We start from the raw sequence: 19538 nt of genomic DNA on the forward strand, positions 1-19538 counted from the left end.
GGGAAACAGTGGAAACAGTGTCAGACTTTATTTTTTTGGGCTCCAAAATCACTGCAGATGGTGACTGCAGCCATGAAATTAAAAGACGCTTACTCCTTGGAAGGAAAGTTATGACCAACCTAGACAGCATATTAAAAACAGAGACATTACCTTGCCAACAAAGGTCTGGATAGTCATGGCTATGGTTTTCCCAGTAGTCGTGTATGGATGCGAGAGTTGGACTATAAGGAAAGCTGAGTGCTGAAGAATTGATGCTTTTGAACTGTGGTGTTGGAGAAGACTCTTGAGAGTCCCTTGGACTGCAAGGAGTTCCAACCAGTCCATTCTGAAGGAGATCAGCCCTGGGATTTCTTTGGACGAATGATGCTGAAGCTGACACTCCAGTACTTTGGCCACCTCATGCGAAGAGTTGACTCATTGGAAAAGACTCTAATGCTGGGAGGGATTGGGGGCAGGAGGAGAAGGGGACGACAGAGGATGAGATGGCTGGATGGCATCACCAACTCAATGGACATAAGTTTGGGTGAACTCCGGGAGTTGGTGATAGACAGGGAGGCCTGGCGTGATGCGATTCATAGGGTCGCAAAGAATCGGACACGACTGAGCAATTGAACTGAACTGAACTGAGTTCTCCAACCAGGGATTGAACCTGGGTTCCTTGGCAGTGAAAGCATGGAGTTCTAACCATTGGACCACCAGGGAATGCCCCCAAATTCTTTAATATGACTTGTGAGCTAACTTACCTTTCTAGCTCCATTTTCTTGCCACTTCCTCTACCCCCCAAACATTTTGTTCCAGGCAAAATGAAAATTTTTCACTTCCCAAAACAAGTCATCCTCCACATTTATTAATCCCCTGCAACTCCAACCTTGTCCCTAGCCTCCTCTTCCAGGTCTTCCTTTACCTGGTATTTTCTACTTAGCTTTCCCATAACAACTACTTTACTTTCAACTTGCATAGTTTTCTTTGAGGAAGGCTTTCTTGAGCTTCCTGGACCAAATTAGGTGTCCCTGCTATGTGTTACCTGAGCATACTAAATCTCCTTTAGTATAACCCTTCTCATACTTCGTTATAGTTGCAAAGTCTTATGTGTCAGCATGGTGGTGGTGGTGGTGAAGTCACTGAGATGTGTCTGACTCTTTGTGACCCCGTGGACTGTAGCCCACTCCTCCGTCAAAGGGATTTCCCAGGCAAGACTGGAGTGGGCTGCCATTTCTCCATGAGATCTTCCTGACCCAGGGATCTAACTCACATCTCCTGCATTGGCAGGTGGATCCTTTACTGTTGAGCCACCAGGGAAGCCCCATGTGTCAGGATATTAATTACAAAATATTTTATATCAGCAAAAAGTTTAAAAATATTTTATACAAATTATGATATAGCTGTGTAACAAAATGCTATACAACCATGTAATATTATGAAACCATAAATCCATAACAGAAGAACAGATGGAAAAGCACAATATTTGGATATTAAACATATTTTTATTTAAGCAGTATGTGTCAAAGAGAAATTTTAAAATTACTGTAAACTATATGTGTTTTACAGGGCTTCCCAGGTGGCATAGCAGTAAAAAAAAAATCCATTTACCAATGCAGGAGACCCAAGAGAGGAAGGTTCAATCCCTGGGTCAAGAAGATTCCCTGGAGTAGGAAATGGCAACCCACACCAGTATTCTTGCCTGGAAAGTTCTACGGGCAGAGGAGCTGGGCGGGCTGCGGTTCACAGGGTCTCGAAGAGTCAGACGTGGCTGAGCGAGGGAGCATGCACCTGGTGACAGCTCCCTCGGGCTCTCTTGAACCTGGAGCTCCTAGTGCTATTTGTCCTTTAGAAGTTGGTTTGCCATTCATTATTTTTGTTTTGCCTCATTGTATGTCTGCCCTAGGGCTTTCTCTAACTTTGTGAGCAGTGCTTTAAAAGGTATACTTACTGTAGTTTATTCAGGAACTAGCTGTATTAAAACAGGAGAAGGGTGTCATCTTGGTAGAAGCGGCAGTGAGACCTGAGTGAATTCACTATTTACTCAAACATTCAGATCAACATATTTGCTAAGCACCTACTGAGTGTTGGGCTCTACGCTAGGGGTTTCTTTTCTTTTCTGACTGTGCTGAGGCGCAGCATGTGGGATCTTCGTTCCCAGACCAGAGATTGAACCTGCAACCCCTGCAGTGGAAACATGGAGTCTTAACTATTGTACCTCCAGGGAAGTCCTATACTAGAGGTTTCAATTAGAGCTGAAAGTAAAGCTTCTGAGGCTTAACAATTTATGGGAATGGCTATATATCTTTTCAGTAGTTAAAACTACTAAGTAGTTTCTTAAGACACATGTTCTGAGTGCCACCGAAGTGCCAATATTTATACTGTCTAAATTTTAAAATTTTACTAATCTTTATCAATTTTGCCAGCTACATTTTTTATGGAGTAGTAACATACATATGACAATATGCCCATGACTTGAAGTTTAGGGTATATAAGATCATTTTAGTAAGAATCCTAATAATAATCAAAACTCTTCTAGAAAAAAACATGACAGCTGCTAACTACTATCAGCTCGTTAATGATTAAGATGCCTATAAAGTACTTGGATCTTCTTTAGAGAAAATCAGCTGATAAATACAAAACAGCAACCGCATTCTAGTCTGCATTTTTGTGCCAATCGTGTTAAGAATTAGAAAAGCAGATCCTAGGGGATCATATTTCATAGGCCATCCGTTCATTCAAGAAGATTTACTGGTGCGCCAAGCATGTTCCAGAACAAGACATAATGCCTGCCCTTGAAAATTCCACACTCTAGTATGAAAGGCAAGCAAGAAAATAAACAATCAGAATATAGTGATATATACATATATTATGTATGTATATGTATATATATATATATGTATATTTATACACACACACATACACACACATACATATATATCACCACGTATAGATGTGGGGCTTCCCAGATGGTGCTAGTGGTAAAGAACCCACCTACCAAAGCAGGAGATGTAAGAGATACTGGTTCAATCCCTGGGTTGGGAAGATGCCCTGGAGGAGGGCATGGCAACCCACTCCAGTATTCTTGCCTAGAGAATCCCATGGACAGAGGAGCCTGGCAGGCTATGGTCCCGAGGGTCGCCACTTGGCACGTACCCACACATGTACACATGCGGTTTTGTAACTGAGTTTACTTCAGTGGGGACGCAGAGGAAACGCAGCGGTAAACTGACACTGCTCGTAAACTCGGGAGTGGTTACCCACAGAAAAGTGACATCTTTGCTCCTCTTACCTCTTCTGTTGTTCTTCCTGATATTGTTGCTTTATTTTAGCTTCATTTTCTATTGCTTCTTTTATCCTTTCCTCTAATTGTGTCTTCTCCAAAATACAAGTGTCTGTCAGATTGACTTTATGAGCATGTTCTAATTTCTGCTGCAGATCCAAAATCTTAAATGAAAAGAGTTTACACATAAAACTTTAAGTGTGACTTATTTTCCAATTAGGGAAATACCATATAGATAGCAAACAGTAGTACTAACATAAAAATCTCATCTGAAGAGTGTGACAAGATTTATTTTAATTTTAAAATTAAATTACTTAATTGTTGCAATACACAGTACGTTCACATAATTTAGTGTGTGTGGGTAAACTAAGCTACAAAATCTCCTTTCCATTCTTATATTGTCTTCTTTACAGTTTTCCTCCACCAAACAGGTAATCACTGGTATTAGTTTCTTGTCCACCCCTCTAGAAATTGATTTATGTTTATATAAACAAATACTGGGGCTTCCCAGGTGACTCAGTGGTAAAGAATCTGCCTGCAATGCAGGAGACACAGGAGACTTGGGTTCGATCCCTGGGTCAGGAAGATCCCCTGGAGGAGGAAATGGTAACCCACTCCAGTATTTTTGCCTGGAAAATCCCATGGACAGAAGAACCAAGAGGGCTACTACAGTCCATGGAATTGCAAAGAGTCGGACATGACTGAAGTGACTGAGCATGCATCTTGCATCCTGATACACGTGTGCAGCAGAATGCAGTAGAATTTCCCTAGTTTTTATGCCTAGTAGTAGAAGTGTTGGGTTGGTTGTATGGTATATATACATCATTAACTTAACTGGATACTAATGCCAAATTGCTTTCTGAAGTGTCTATACTAGTTTACTCTTCCAACTGCAGTCAGAATATGCGATCCTGTTGCACAAAATCCAGTACCAATATTTATATTGTCTAAATTTTAAAATTTTACTGATCTTTATCAATTTTGCCAGTTACTTTTTTAATGGAATAATAACATACATATGACAATATGCCCACAACTTGCACATACTCAGTGAAGTTTTACTTACATAACCACCACTTCCAGACCAAGATAAAGAATACTTCCAGCACCATAGACAATTCCCTCATGTCCCCCTCATAAGGATATCCACTATTCTATCACCATAGCTTGATGCTGCTGCTGCTGCTAAGTTGCTTCAGTTGTGTCCGCTCTGTGCAACCCCATGGACGACAGCCCATCAGGCTCCCCCGTACTGGGATTCTCCAGGCAAGAACACTGGAGTGGGTTGCCATTTCCTTTTCCAATGCATGAAAGAGAAAAGTGAAAGTGAAGTCGCTCAGTCGTGTCTGACTCTTCGCGACCCCATGGACTGTAGCCTACTAGGCTCCTCCATCCATGGGATTTCCCAGGCAAGAGTACTGGAGTAGGGTGCCATTGCCTTCTCCATCACCATAGCTTAGTTTTGTCTATTCTTAAACCTCATATAAATGAAATTACATAGTATGAACTCTTTTGTGCTGGCTTCTTTAGCTCAACATTGAGTTTTTGAGTTTAAGACAGATTGCTATCATCTAATTTTGATGTTTGCTTTACATTTATGTGGTTTGATGAAATGATTTATTTTTTACATAAGATTTGACTCTCAGACAAACCAACGAAGAAAATGTGCGCATGTTACACACTACTGCCACCTGGGGTTCAGCAGGCTAAAATGCAGGGGCAACATTTCAAAAGGATTCATTTCTTAACACCTATCCCTCCAAAAATTACAAACTAAAAATCAAATAAATAGACAATCCAAGTGACAGGAGACTAAATCCTTTAAAATTTGAAAGTATATAATGAAAGTTATTTAATCTCAGATTTACTGGAACTGTAGGAACAGGTGACATCAAAAGAGGAAAGCATAGGAGAATAAAACAACCCTAGAATTTTATCGTTTGCCCTGTATCTATTTCTTAAAATCCTCAGGGAAACAGAATTTCAGTAGCAGTATCCAGGGCATGATATTTATTAAGTGTGAGGATAATTACCTTGTCTTCTGCATCAGCAACTTTAGATTTCTCCTGAGCCAGCATTTCCTGCAGGTTGTTCTGTGATTTAATGCTCTGAGCCTGTTTAAGTACTTCCAGCTCCAGTTCCCTGATTTTCTGCTGACAGTGCTTCCAGTCAGCCGTAAGTGAACAGCACATCTTTGAGCTGTCTGATAACTTTTCCTGGGTCTGCTTGAGTTCAATTTTGATCTAGAGGTGGGTAATAAAGACAAGTGACAAAAATAAGCATGGGATGAATGTGGATGTGAGCCAGAATAAGCAGGTTTCAAAGAAATGTAGTCTCTCTCAAGAGCTGACAAATACCAGTGTCATGTGGCTGGTTACCTCTCTGGAGCTGCTGGCAGCTTGACAAAGGAATTTTCCTAAGAGTTTCTGTACATGCGTGGTCTAAATAGTTTCCATCCTTATTTTCCTCCCCCAGTCTACTGGCTTTCAATCCCACTACTTCATGAAGCTATTTTTGCCAGGGGCAGTACTGCCTTTCCCACTGCCAGAATTTAAGTCCCTTGGGCAACTGACCTGTTAGTAGCAGTTCCTTCCTCCATCTCAGAAAGTTCTCCTCTCCTAGTCTGTGATACCCACCTCTCCTGGTTTTCATTCACCACTGCTGTTGCTTCTTGGTTTCTTCTTAGACTATTCGAGTGAACTCAACTTCTAAATATTAGTGGGTTGTTCTAGGCCTGCCTTGAAAGTGACGCATTCCCTCTCTAGATTCATTCTCATGATTTAAAAATACCACGTTTACGCCAATATATGCCAAAATGGAACACCTGGATTCTGCCCATATCGCCAAAACTGTCCTTCTCTTAGTCTTCCTGATTTCAGTAAGGGATGCCACCACCCACACTTTTGTTCAGGCTACTGACCTGAGAGTCACCCTTGAGGCTTCCTTTTCCGCCGTCGTAAGTCTATTCAGCACGTGCTATCACTCTACGCCTACAGCACATCTCGTGTCCATTTTCGTCATTTGTGTCACCACCTCTGCTAGATCATCATCATCTCCAGCCTGGACCATGGCAACAGCACTGGTTGCACCACCTCCATTTTTAGTCCCTTCTCATCTGTTATCCGCACTGCAGCCAGTGTTCTTTTAAAAACATAAACTGAACCGTACTTTCTGAGTGGTATGTGTGTGTGTGTGCTCAGTTGCTTCAGTCGTGTCCGACTCTTTGCGACCCCGTGGACTATAGCCCACCAGTCTCCTCTGTCCATAGAACTCTCCAGGCAAGAATACTGGAGTGGGTTGCCACTCCCTTCTCCAGGGGCTCTTCCTGACCCAGGGATCGAACCCATGTCTCCTGCATTGCAGGCAGATTCTTTATTTCTGAGCCACTGGGGAAGCCTTCTGAGTGGTACATTTCCCAATAAAATGGTTTAAAAGCAACACATTTGCATTCTGGTTCCTTAGCCAGTCTTATAAGTATGCCTAATATTAGCCAGAGGCCCAGAGTTCAAACACCTCTCAGTGGATTTTTAAAGTTCTAAGTTTGCAAAGCTGAGTTTTCAAAGTGCCCCAAATTGAAGAGAGGGAAAGACAGAAATAGGCCTGGTACTAAATTCTGACTCCGCAATTTGTCAGCTTTGTCACCTTGAACAATTTTCCCATCTATAAAATGCTGACCCTTCAGGACTGGGAGGTTTATAATAGATAAAGTGGACAAGCGGTCATTATAAGGTAGCTGGCTATTGCATATAACTCTGCTTAGGTGCCTGACCTAAGGCATCAGCCCAAAGACCGAAGTCTCATCAATGAAATGGCCAAAATTTTATCCTACCATGAACGAGATTCAAAACAACAAAAAATACCTTCTGCTTTTATCAAGTTATCATTTACCCATCCTTGAAGGACTTGTTCATTAAGCAACAAATACTGATATTTATAGAGTGCCAACCATATTTAAAATGTTATGATCTGTTGTTCTGGTCATTGTACCTTGACAAAGATGTAGTCAGAGTGGACAATTAAAATGATCTAAGAGAGGTGTTTGAAGGGAAAGGTAAAAGGTGTCTTGAAATGTGAGAAAGGTTTGAAATTTAATTTAAAACTACAAAGGCTTGAGAGAATATGATATTTAATATTCAAAAAACTGTGAATGCAGAGGGTAGGGAAGAAGTGTATCCAAAGAATCCTGGAATTCTGGACTTCTCTAGAAGGGCTTTCCTAGAAGTTTGAGATAAATGACTATTTGTTTTCCTCTATATCTCCCCTACTAGACTGTGAGCTCCTAAAAAGTAGGGACCTTTCTTAATCCATTTTTATGTCACTTTTTAAATAAGGTCATTGATCCTGCCATACCAGGGTGGCAAGCTTTTCATATAAAGGACCAGACAGTAAATGTTTTAGCCTCTGTGGGCCACATGGTCTCTTGTCAGAACTACTCATATCCGCTGTTGTAGTGCAAAGGCAGCCATCAGTAATATGTGAAAGAACAGATATGGCTGTGTGCCAATAAAACTTTATTCACAGAAATAAAGGCAAGTCAAATCCTGCCTATGGAGTTTACCTATAGGCCAAAGTTTGCTGACCCCTGCACCAGGGGATAAGAATTGTGTCCATTTTGCCTATCATTAAATCCTCAGTATTGACGAGATGGCCTGCCTTGTGTTAAGACTGATGCTCAATAAATATTTGTTGAATGTTGAACTCCAGAATCTTAAATAGGGGCTTTATAGAAACTAGGTCCCTAATATATGTTTACAGAATTGAACCATAATTAAAAGAAAATGACATTTTACATGGTGGTTTAGTCTGAACATTTTGTAGTTCATAACATTTAGATGAATCTGTGGGTGGTAGTTCTATACAGATTATTGTAAAAGAAGCGAGTTTGGGGGATGTTCCTCTAACTTTTTGATACACTCACGTCAAGAAGAACAATTTTGCTTTCTCATGGTTTGTACCTTGGGGCAGTTGATTTTTGATTCAACCAGTAATAATGAATGCACCTAGGGACTTCCCTGCAGGTCCAGTGGTTGACTTTGCCTTCCAACTCGGGGAGTACAGGTTCGATCTCTGGTCGAGGAGCTAAGATCCTACATGCCTTGGGGTCAAAAAACCAAAACATAAAATAGAAACAATACCGTAACGAATTCAATAAAGACACTTTAAATGGTCCATACAAAAATAATCTTTTAAAAAATGAATGCACCTACTAGGAATAAATATGTCCAGAGAGAGAACCAGGGAATTACTACTAGAGATTTGGTTCAGGTCATCGAAATTATTAAGTGCTAAATGTCCTAGGTAATGATTTCAAAAAACTTCAAAGTTTTTCACATTTACAGCACATACGACCTTTTAGCAGTAGAGAAACAACTGAAGTGTGCACCTACTTGGTAAAGAGAAGTTGAAGGATGCAGCTACCAGATCGCTGATGCTGTCTACCCATCTGGGGACTCAATCATGAATTACCAAGTTGCAGAAGTTAGATTCCTTCATTCCTGGGGTCAGGTGAGCAGTTGAGACCCTTAAATGAAGGATACCCCCACTGGAATTACCTTAAGGCTTTCTTCCTGAAGTAAGCTATTATGTTGCTTTAAGTCCGAGTTCTTTCCTCGCTCATATCGAAGCTCTTTTTCTGCGGAGCTGCATAGAGTCTGGAGCCGGCGCAAATTCTGGTGAAGTTGTTGTACCTCCTCCTGCTGCCAGTATTTCCATCTTTCCCCAGATGATGGATACTAAAAGAAACGTTTTACCAGGGAAATATGGACAATTTGAAAGAATATTGGTAAAACATGGGTTCCAGCTGTCAGAATGTGATTAGTCACACGTAAATGTTTTTGGAGTTAGCTTCACTCTAACCAATTACTCTTTTTACATGTATGGCCAGTTGTACAAGTTATACTAGAGTGAAAATATTGAAGAAGTTATGTGATCAAAAGCAATTAAGCATAGAAAATTAACTTTATTATTTTTCACATTAATGAAGGGGAACAGAAGTGTGGACAGTTTTAGAGCAAAACATGCTTTAAACAGGGAGTACAGGGCTTCCCTGGTGGCTCAGAAGTAAAGAATCCGCCTGCCACTGCAGGAGACACAGGTTCGACCTCTGATTTGAGAAGATCCCACGTGCCTGGAGCAACTAAGCCTGTGCACCACAGCTATCGAGCCTGTGCTCTAGAGCCCAGGAGCCACACCTACTGAAGCCCACACACCCTAGAACCCATGTTCCTCAACAAGAGAAGCCAATGCAATGAGCAACCCACACACCACAACTAGAGTGATTCCCCTACTTGCCACAACTAGAGAAAAGCCCTCACAGCAACGAAGACCCAACACAGTCAAAAATAAATAAATAAATAAAAATTAAAAAAATACAGGGAGTTCAAACCATCAATTTATGAAGGAGTGTGAATGTGTGTGTGGAAGCTGTGTGTGTGTGTGCACATGTGTGCGTGTGTGTAGTGTCTGTTGGTAAAGGAGAAGATGACATTTAGCAAGAGATACTAAATTCCTAGACTTCCTCATCGCTTTCCTTTTACTTCATGATTCTCCTTCAGTTACTTTTCAACAACACACTCTCCTGCCAGGCCTCTCTGGCACAATAAAACTCGTGACCAAAGGAGGAATTATTTAGATTTTCTAAAAGGTAGGCACATATAGGCGTGCTGAGTAGATAAAAAATTCAACCTTATTCAGCTCAATAGATAAGATACTATCTGTTTCCTGAGTCCTGGTCCAGTGTGCTTCCTGTTCAAGACTTTCTGAAAATGTCACATCATTATTCTAGTTTATCTTGCTATAACAGAATTGCTGCAGTGAATTCCCCAAGTCCTGTTAGCCTTTCAGTTCCGGTCTTGGGTTAGTCAAAAAGGCAATCTGGATCCAACTTGTTTGTGTTAGAGCTGCAAGTGTCTAAGATCCTAGTTAGCTTTCTATGGATAAATGCACTGTTATCTAAACATGTTCAACTGATATTTATTCATTGTTACAGAAGAATAACTGATGGACATTCTAATTTTATCCAGTAGTCTAGAAGATTTGGTTTTATGTAAATGTATCCCCATGACTCAGATCTATTCTAGGGGAGCTATTACATTAAAGTTTTGGAGAGGGCAAGCCTAAGGGTCAATTCCAGATAAATTTACCACAATAATCTAAGAGAGGGGTTTCCTTGATGGCTCAGATGGTAAAGAATCGGCCTGCAATGCAGGAGACCCGGGTTTGAACCTTGGTTCAGGAAGATACCCTCGAAAAGGGAATGGCTAACCACTCCAGTATTCTTTTTTTTTTTTTTTCACTCCAATATTCTTGCCTGAAAAATTCCATGGACAGAGGAGCCTGACAGGCTACAGTCCATGGGATCGAAGAGTCAGACATGACTGAGTGACTAACATTTTCATTTTCAATCTAAGACAGACACCTTGGGAAGGCTTTTGGGAGCCAGCTTCCCAGCCTTCTTTAGAAAATTAGCTTGACGTGAGAACTATGTGCTTTCTATGAGTCTGTCAGCAAGAGGAAGCAGATGACAAAATAGTTAAAAGGCCAGGCTGTAACAGAGACAGACCCAAGTTTCACCACAAAGTGTCATACTAGGCCAATTATTTAACCTCTCTAAAGCCTCAGTTTCTTCATCTATAAAGTGGCAACAATAATATCCTGCCTCACTGTATTGCTTAATATACACAGGGTATTAAGTACAGTGCCTAGGGCATAGTGAAAAATGCGAAACTACATATTAAATCTACAAAATTAAGACAGTTAACAGTGGTTCAAATGTGTTTCAAAAATAGTGGGAAAGTAATATCTAGAACTCAGCTATTGCAACCTCACCTGGAATACTGTTGAACAACAGAAATTAAGCCCTAAAGGTCATCAGCAGCCACAAATGATGTCACAAAAGACATGAGCAATGTAGCTCACATACTTACTCATAGTAGAAACTCTCACAATTTTTTTTACTATGCATTTGCCATTTATAAGCATTCTTTAAAGTTTAGGTGCTTACAGCTACCTAAATGTGCACATTATGAGATTAATAGGATGCAGCACACATGGAGAGTAGCAAAGTACCAGCACCATAATCTTGCAACATCAGTGAAATCTAAAAACTATGCACACACAGACACACACAAGGACTGAAAAGCAGGATGATCTATAGCTATCAGACCATCAGAGAGCTATACACACAGAAAGAGGTTCTGAAATTATCACTGCACAGTGCACTGTAGACAAAAATCCAACTAAAATGTATTTTCTGGGACTTTACCAGTATCAGTGGATAAGACTCCAGGCTCCCAATACAGGGGGCCCGGGTTCGATCCCTGGTTAGGGAACTAAGATTCCACATATTGCAACTAGAGAGGCTGCATGCTGCAATGAAGATCAGTGCAGGCAAACAAACAAAAATAATAAAAAATAAATACATTTTTAAAAATGTGTTTTCTTCCTTGCTTGCTTAAAGAAGTAAATAAAATATTATGTGTGTGAATGTTTTGGGAAATGTGAATTTTAAAACACAAATATGTTATTTTTTTTCCCCATGAGGCCCATATCTACCTCGTTTACTGTTGTGTGTACCTTAACACGGGGCCTGGCACATCACAGATACTCAGTTAATACTGGTTGAATAAATGAATAAGAATAACTTACATTTCTTTTAATAATCCAGATTCACTGTTATGAAAGAAAATTACTGTTTCTGTGGCTATACGGTATATAGATTTGTTCATTCACAAAAAGGCTATTTTCCCAGATTTCTCATAGAATTTTTATATATTTAATAGTTTTTTTCCACACACACACCCACCAAGTATTGAGAAAAGATTCTTCAAGTAATGGGAAAGGGTAAATTAGAGCAAATTAATAAATTAAGCTTTATGGCAAATAGATGGGGAAACAATGGAAACAGTGACAGACTTTATTTTGAGGGGACCACAAAATCACTGCAGATGGTGACTGCAGCCATGAAATTAAAAGACACTTGCTCCTTGGAAGAAAAGCTATGACAAACATATTCAGCATATTAAAAAGCAGAGACATTACTTTACCAACAAAGGCGCGTCTAGTTAAAGCTATGGCTTTTCCAGTAGTCATGTATGGATGTGAGAGTTGGACCATAAAGAAGGCTGAGTGCTGAAGGATTGATGCTTTTGAGCTGTGGTGTTGGAGAACTCTTGAGAGTCCTTTGGACTGCAAGGAGATCCAAGCAGTCAATCCTAAAGAAAATCAGTCCTGAATATTCATTGGAAGGACTGATGCTGAAGCTGAAACTCCAATTCTTTTTGGTCACTTGATGCGAAAAACTGACTCCTTGGAAAAGACCCTGATGCTGGGAAAGACTGAAGGTGGGAGGAGAAGGGGGTGACAGAGGATTAGATGGTTGGATGGCCTCACCTACTCAATGGACATGAGTTTGAGCAAGCTCTGGGAGTTGGTGATGGACAGGGAAGCCTGATGTGCTGCAGTCCATGGGTCGCAAAGAGTCAGACACAACTGAACTGAACTGAATGAATTAACCAAGGTGTTAGTTCTCATACTCTAGATTTTATTATTCTAAAAGTTCACTGATCATTTTAAGCTCATAAGTAAACTTTAATCATCTTTATGACTACAGTGTTCAGCCTCCGCTCAAGCCTCCTACACTGGCCCACTGCCCCATAAAAGGATTGTCTGAGTATGAAAATTCAACCTCTTTTTGACTATGTGATGTCATACTTCCTTTTGGTCTTCTGAACAAATCCAGCAACTTCCTTCTCATTCAAATGCATCTGAATCTCCTTTTCAGGTACACATTTTCCTTGTTTACTATGACTTGACTATTTTTCACTCTATAGCCAAAGCTCTTTTCAAGTATATTTTTGACTTCTTTTATTAATACTCTTCCTTGTTTTCTTGGACTTCCCTGGTGGCTCAGACAGTAAAGTGTCTGCCTACAATGCGGGAGACCCGGGTTCAACCCTGGGGTAGGAAGATCTCCTGGAAAAGGAAATGGCAACCCACTCCAGTATTCTTGCCTGGGAAATCCCATGGATGGAGAAGCCTGGCAGGCTACAGTCCATGCAGTCGCAAAGAATCGGACATGACTGAGCGACTTCACTTTCCTACTTTCACTTTCTTTCTTTCTTGTTTTCTAAATGTATATTGAATCACTCCTCAAATGTATATTATCAGTTTTTTTGAAGTTGCTTTACTTATGAGTTGGTTTACTTTTGAGATTCTCCCTCTGTGGATCTCAAAAGAATTCCTACAAAGGTGTGTGTAGGGAAATCTTAATTTGTACAAGAGGGAATCAGTAGAACTGAGGTAAAAGAATTGAGATATAGTTACTCCGTTTATTTCTCCTGCAAGCTGATTGCTAATAAATAGCAATTGTTTATTGTTCAGCTGCTCAGTCATGTCCGACTCTTTGCAACCCCATGGACTGCAGCATGCCAGGCTTCCCTGTCCTTCACTATCTCCCAGAGTCTGCTCAAATTCATGTCCATGGAGTCAGTGATGCCATCCAACCATCTCATCCTCTGTCACCCTCTTCTCCTCCTGCTCTCAATCTTTTCCAGCATAAGGTCTTTTCCAATGAGTTGGCTCTTCATATCAGGCAGCCAATTATTGGAACTTCAGCTTCAGCATCAGTCTTTCCAATGAATATTCAGGGTTGGTTTCCTTTAGGATTGACTGGTTTTGTCTCCTTGCTGTTCAAGGGACTTTCGAGAGTCTTCTCTAGCACCACAGTTCGAAAGCATCAATTCTTTGGCACTCAGCCTTCTTTATGGTCCAACTCTCACATCTGTGTATGACTACTGGAAAAACCAAAGCTTTGACTATATGGACCTTTGTTGGCAAAGTGATGTCTCTGCTTTTTTAATACACTGTCTAGGTTTGTCATAGCTTTTCTTCCAAGGAGCAAGCATCTGATTTCAGGGCTGCAGTCATCGTCCACAGTGAATTTGGAGCCTGAGAAATAGTCTGTAACTGTTATCATTGTTTCCCCATCTATTTGCCATGAAGTAATGGGACCAGATGCCATGATCTTAGTTTTCTGAACGCTGAGTTTTAAGCCAGCTTTTTCATTCTCCCCTTTAAACAGCTATAGCCATATTTTAAAGAATTCCAAGTCTGTGGCCTTTTCCCCACCAAAACAATGTATTTTGTATATCAAGCTACGTACCAGGAACACAAAATGTGGCAGAAATCCTGCTGTCCCCTATTCCACCCGCCCAGTGCCGACAATGACAATCAATCAGCATTCTTTCCTACCGAGAATTCCTGAGCCTAAGAACCCTTTATAATAAAATGCATCAACGAATGGGCTCAGCTGAGATTTTGATTGCTATTTATTAACATTCAGGGCATGGTTATGATATTGCTCAACAGATATATGCTAACAGTGATATTAAAAATTAAACCTCTATCCACAGCTGATCAGAGGAAATGGAGCCAGTCAGGCCTCATGTTTATCATACCTACCTGGAAACTACTGTCTTTTGTGGTATCCCCAGAGCTCTGAGACTGAAGGAGGCTCTGATTCATAAGGCTCAGCTCTTCTCTGAGCCTCATAACTTCCTCAGGCTGCAAGGTCAACTGCTGTTCTTCACCTCTCATTTCTTGGTTCTGCTGTGAGTCTTCCTCCTTCCGTCCCTCTCTTGGAAAAGTGCCCTCCTTTACTGCCTTCTCTGGAATTTCCTTCTGCTTATTTTCTCCTAGTTCGGGACTTAGCATAAATATAATAATAAGAAAAACTATCAAAATGCTCCTTATAGTAGCAGAATATGGAGGAAAAATATGTACCAGTGAAGAAAGTGCTGCAGGCAAGATTTTTTTACCAGAATTCTACAGCGGAGCAGTTGTCTTATGCTTGGAAATAAACTTTAAAAACAAATCAGTCATATGTTTTTTTACTCATATGCAGGGAAATGACCCATCATAGGTTTTTGTTTACTGCTGCTGCTGCTGCTAAGTCGCTTCAGTCGTGTCCGACTCTGTGCGACCCCATAGACGGCAGCCCACCAGGCTCCCCCGTCCCTGGGATTCTCCAAGCAAGAACACTGGAGTGGGTTGCCATTTCCTTCTCCAATGCATGAAAGTGAAAAGTGAAAGTGAAGTCGCTCAGTCGTGTCTGACTCTTAGCGACCCCATGGACTGCAGCCTACCAGGCTCCTCTGTCCATGGGATTTTCCAGGCAAGAGTACTGGAGTGGGGTGCCATTGCCTTCTCCAGGTTTTTGTCTACAGGTGTAGACAAATAAGCAGTTTACTGAATTTTTCACTTTTTCAACTTTTAGTATGGCATTGGGCAGATATAGCTTATAAAGTTTTTTTTTTTTAATCACTCAATAAGCACCAGACACTTTGGCAGGCATTAGGGTTACAACAGGACAAAATCCTGTCCTTAAGGAGCTTACAATTTAGTGAGAAATAAGGATAAGTTAACAAGTGATTATATTAAGCTAGTAATAAGTAATTGGAGGCCTGATGGATGAGTTGGCACAAGCTAGGCAGATGTAAAGGTAGGGGTGTGTGCATACTTGCCTGTGTGTGTATATGTTGAAGATGGGGGATGTTGGAAGACTTCATAAATAAGATAGGTAAAAGCCCAGAGGCAAAAGAGAGAGTGTGCCTTAGGAAGATTATTTGGAATCTGTGTGTCAGAAAAGTCAGTTGAGAGATTGTTATGATCTGCCTACTAACCAACAGTGACTAGAATAGGATGGTGGGCATGAAAAGGCAAAATGGATCCTAGAGAGATACTCAGAAGACAGTATTGATAAAATCAGTCATTTATTGGGTGTGGCAGGTGAGGGAGAAAAGGGAGCAATGAGTGACACCTGGATTTCTGACGGGAACAAATGAGCAAGTGGATGGTAGCCCAAGAAGACAGAATGTAGGTATACACTGGAGAGATGCCTGGGGTGAAGATACAGATACAGAGGAACGTGAGCAGAAACCTTGGGATTAATGAGCCAGGAAGAAGGGGGAAAGTAAGAGGAAGAGGATCAATCTAGTCAGAAGCCTAAAGCCTTGTGAGGAACAAGCAGAGGAAAGGGGCCTGAAGAGCAAGCTCAGAAGCCAGAGTAGGCGGAGGAAAACCAAAAGGCTGTGAGCCACTGAAGCCAAGGGAGGGAACATACCTTCCATGGTTAGACAGCGTGAATGAAAAGTGAACACAAACAAGTCCATTTTGTTTTTATTCCATTAACCTTAAATTTGTTTCCGGTACCTTGGGGTCTAGCACAAGATGCTTCACAAGTTATAGCTGGTGCTCAAATTCTCTAAGAAGGCAATTTGGCAGTACATCAAGAACCATAAAAATGTTCAGATCTTTTGACTGAATAATAGCATACCAGTGAATTTACTGGTATAAAATAGTTGGCAAGAAGAAAAAAGCTGAATATATAATAATGCTCATAACCACAGTATTTAAAACAGTGATTAAGTGGAGACACAGAGATGGCTAAGATGATTAAAGATAAACCAACTTGAAAGTGGTATGCAGACTATTCATCAACATTAAATACTTAATAAAGTTGTGGAACAATGAATAATATATATATATTGTGTGTAAACATCATACATATGGGAAAGGTATATACAGAAAAAAACTGGAAAAGAACACAGGAAAAATTTTATCTATTGAGTTTTTTTTCCTTTTAAAATTCCTTTAAAAAGCAGAGACGTTACTTTGCCAACAAAGGCCCGTCTAGTCAAGGCTATGGTTTTTCCAATGGTCATGTATGGATGTGAGAGTTGGACTGTGAAGAAAGCTGAGAGCCGAAGAATTGATGCTTTTGAACTGTGGTGTTGGAGAAGACTCTTGAGAGTCCCTTGGACTGCAAGGAGATCCAACCAGTCCATTCTAAAGGAGATCAGTCCTGGGTATTCTTTGGAAAGAATGATGCTAAAACTGAAACTCCAGTACTTTGGCCACCTCATGCGAAGAGTTGACTCATTGGAAAAGACCGTGATGCTGGGAGGGATTGGGGGCAGGAGGAGAAGGGGACGACAGAGGATGAGATGGCTGTATGGCATCACCAACTCAATGGACATGAGTTTGAGTAAACTCCGGGAGTTGGTGATGGACAGGGAGGCCTGGTGTGCTGCAATTCATGGGGTCACGAAGAGTTGGACATGACTGAGTGACTGAACTGAACTGAATATATTCAAATGATAAAAAACATGAGATAAAGAGTAGAATGTTTTAAAAATAAATTTCTGATAAAATAATGATTCCTTCCATCCTCCATAAACTCTTTAACTTTTCCTACTCTCAAAGGAAGTCTTCAGACTGGGAAAATGCAAACATATACCTAATATTTTTAAAAAATGGAAAAACTGACTTCTGCATTCAGGAAGATAAAGAGGACATACTTTTCCCTATTTTTCCCAACAAGTACAACTAAAAACTCTGGACATTATATATAAAACAAATATAAGAAGACTCTGAAAAGTAGGAAGAAGTGAAATCAGCTAGGGAACTCAGGACTTGAAGAATGACACGTCTATGAGTTTCCTGGGTATTGTATATTGTAGCCGTGTATATTCACGACTTAGTGCTGAAGAAGCTGGCAACCCAGACAACACCAAGAAGTGTAGATGGAAGGGTTTTTACTCTGTACAGAGGACCAGGAAATGGACAACCAAGCAAGAAAGAAAACTTTTGGACATTATCCACTTTTCCCCAGCCAAATGTCATAGAAAAAAACTCTGGTTCTACCTCACTCATGTCAGCAAAGGTCAAGATGGGAGACCAAATTTCCACCTTCACCAGATATAAGAAGGTACCTCAACTCCTCTGCTGGGGATAGTGTCAGAGGCCAGTGGGAAGCAGGGGTTTTCATCCCTTCCAGGTAGTACTAGACAGGGGAATATGGACTTCCACCCCTACCTGGAAGTAAGGAGGTACCTTTCTCTCTATTGGGGTAGTTTCAGAGGAGGCCTAGTAGAGGGTCAGGACTTTCACCACTGCCCTGCTCATGATATCATGGGGGCCAAGTAGAGAGCATTAATAAGACATCCCTTCCGTCACAGTCAGTGCAGTACAAGTAGAGGCCTAGTGAGGAGTAGTAACTCCTATCATTACCAGCAGTAATGAGGAGTCCTTCTTTCTTTGGGTGTTCACAGAGGCTGAGGGGGGAACCAAGACTTCTACTGTAACCTGGGGTAGTAATGAGACAATATACTCCTCTATGTCACCTGCCCCAGAGTGGCATCATAAGAAGCCAGCTAAACAGAAGGTTAAATAAAACAAGGTGTAGAGTTTTATAACATAATACCCAAAATATTCAGATTGCATTCTAAAATTATTCATCATAGCAAGAACCAGAAATCTCAACTTGAATGAGAAAAGGCAACAATAGATGACAAACCAAGATGTCAGGATTATTTAAAAATATTTTAAATCAGACCTCATAAAGTAATTCAAAGAGCAATTATGAAAATTTGAAACAAATGAAAAGGTAGAAAGTCTGAAAAGAACTAGAAAGTCTCAGTAAAGAAATAGAAGATATAGGGGGCGGTCCTAAGATGGCAGAGGAATAGGAAGGGGAGACCACTTTCTCCCCCACAAATTCAACAAAAGAACATTTAAACGCTGAGTAAATTCCACAAAACAACTTCTGAATGCCGGCAGAGGACATCAGGCACCCAGAAAGGCAGCCCATTGTCTTCGAAAGGGGGTAGGAAAAAAATATAAAAGACAAAAAAAGAGACAAAAAGAGGAAGGGATGGAGCTCCATCCCGGGAAGGGAGTCTTAAAAAAGAGAGAAGTTTCCAAACCAGGAAACACTCTCTCTCACTGCCGAGTCTGTGGCAAGCCTTGGAAGCACAGAGAGCAACATAACAGGGAGGAAAAATAAATAATCAAAAGCCACAGATTACAAGCCCAACGGTAACTCCCCCAGCGGAGAAGCAGCGCAGACACCTGTACCCGCCACTAGCAATCAGGGGCTGGACAGGCTGCATTGCTTAGAGTAAGGACCGAGCCTGAATGCCCTGAGGGCAATCTGAGGGAACTAACTTGGGCTAGCAAACCAGACTGTGGGATAGCTACCACTCACGAAGCCCTAATCTAAGACACCGCCAGGCCTGTGCACAGAACAAAGTACTGAACAGAGATAGCCGGCTGTAGACCATCCCCCTCCGGTGACAGGCAGCCAGAGCCGGAAGTGGGCAATCGCAGCCCCAGAAAGACATTATCTACCAAACTGCAAGCAGGCTTCTTTGCTAACTAAGACTTCTTGGGGTTCTGGACATCCGCCTGCGAAGGTGCGCCGGTTGTACACCCAGAA

The 19538-nt window shown here is 41.1% G+C and overlaps 1 protein-coding gene across 2 annotated transcripts in view; it reads right to left on the reverse strand.

Annotated features, from left to right (window-relative positions):
- The window catches only part of CCDC30 (coiled-coil domain containing 30), a 135697-nt gene that overhangs the window by 33976 nt on the left and 82183 nt on the right, over nt 1-19538 (reverse strand). For both annotated transcript variants that reach the window (XM_070786725.1, XM_019958273.2), the window contains exons 10-13: nt 14723-14966; nt 8815-8994; nt 5296-5505; nt 3272-3426 (exon numbers count right to left, since the gene is read on the reverse strand). In XM_070786725.1, coding sequence (XP_070642826.1) covers nt 3272-3426; nt 5296-5505; nt 8815-8994; nt 14723-14966 — 789 coding nt within the window. The remainder of the gene's footprint in view (nt 1-3271; nt 3427-5295; nt 5506-8814; nt 8995-14722; nt 14967-19538) is intronic.

This window comes from Bos indicus, chromosome 3, assembly GCF_029378745.1.
Source record: "Bos indicus isolate NIAB-ARS_2022 breed Sahiwal x Tharparkar chromosome 3, NIAB-ARS_B.indTharparkar_mat_pri_1.0, whole genome shotgun sequence".
NCBI lineage: Eukaryota > Metazoa > Chordata > Mammalia > Artiodactyla > Bovidae > Bos > Bos indicus.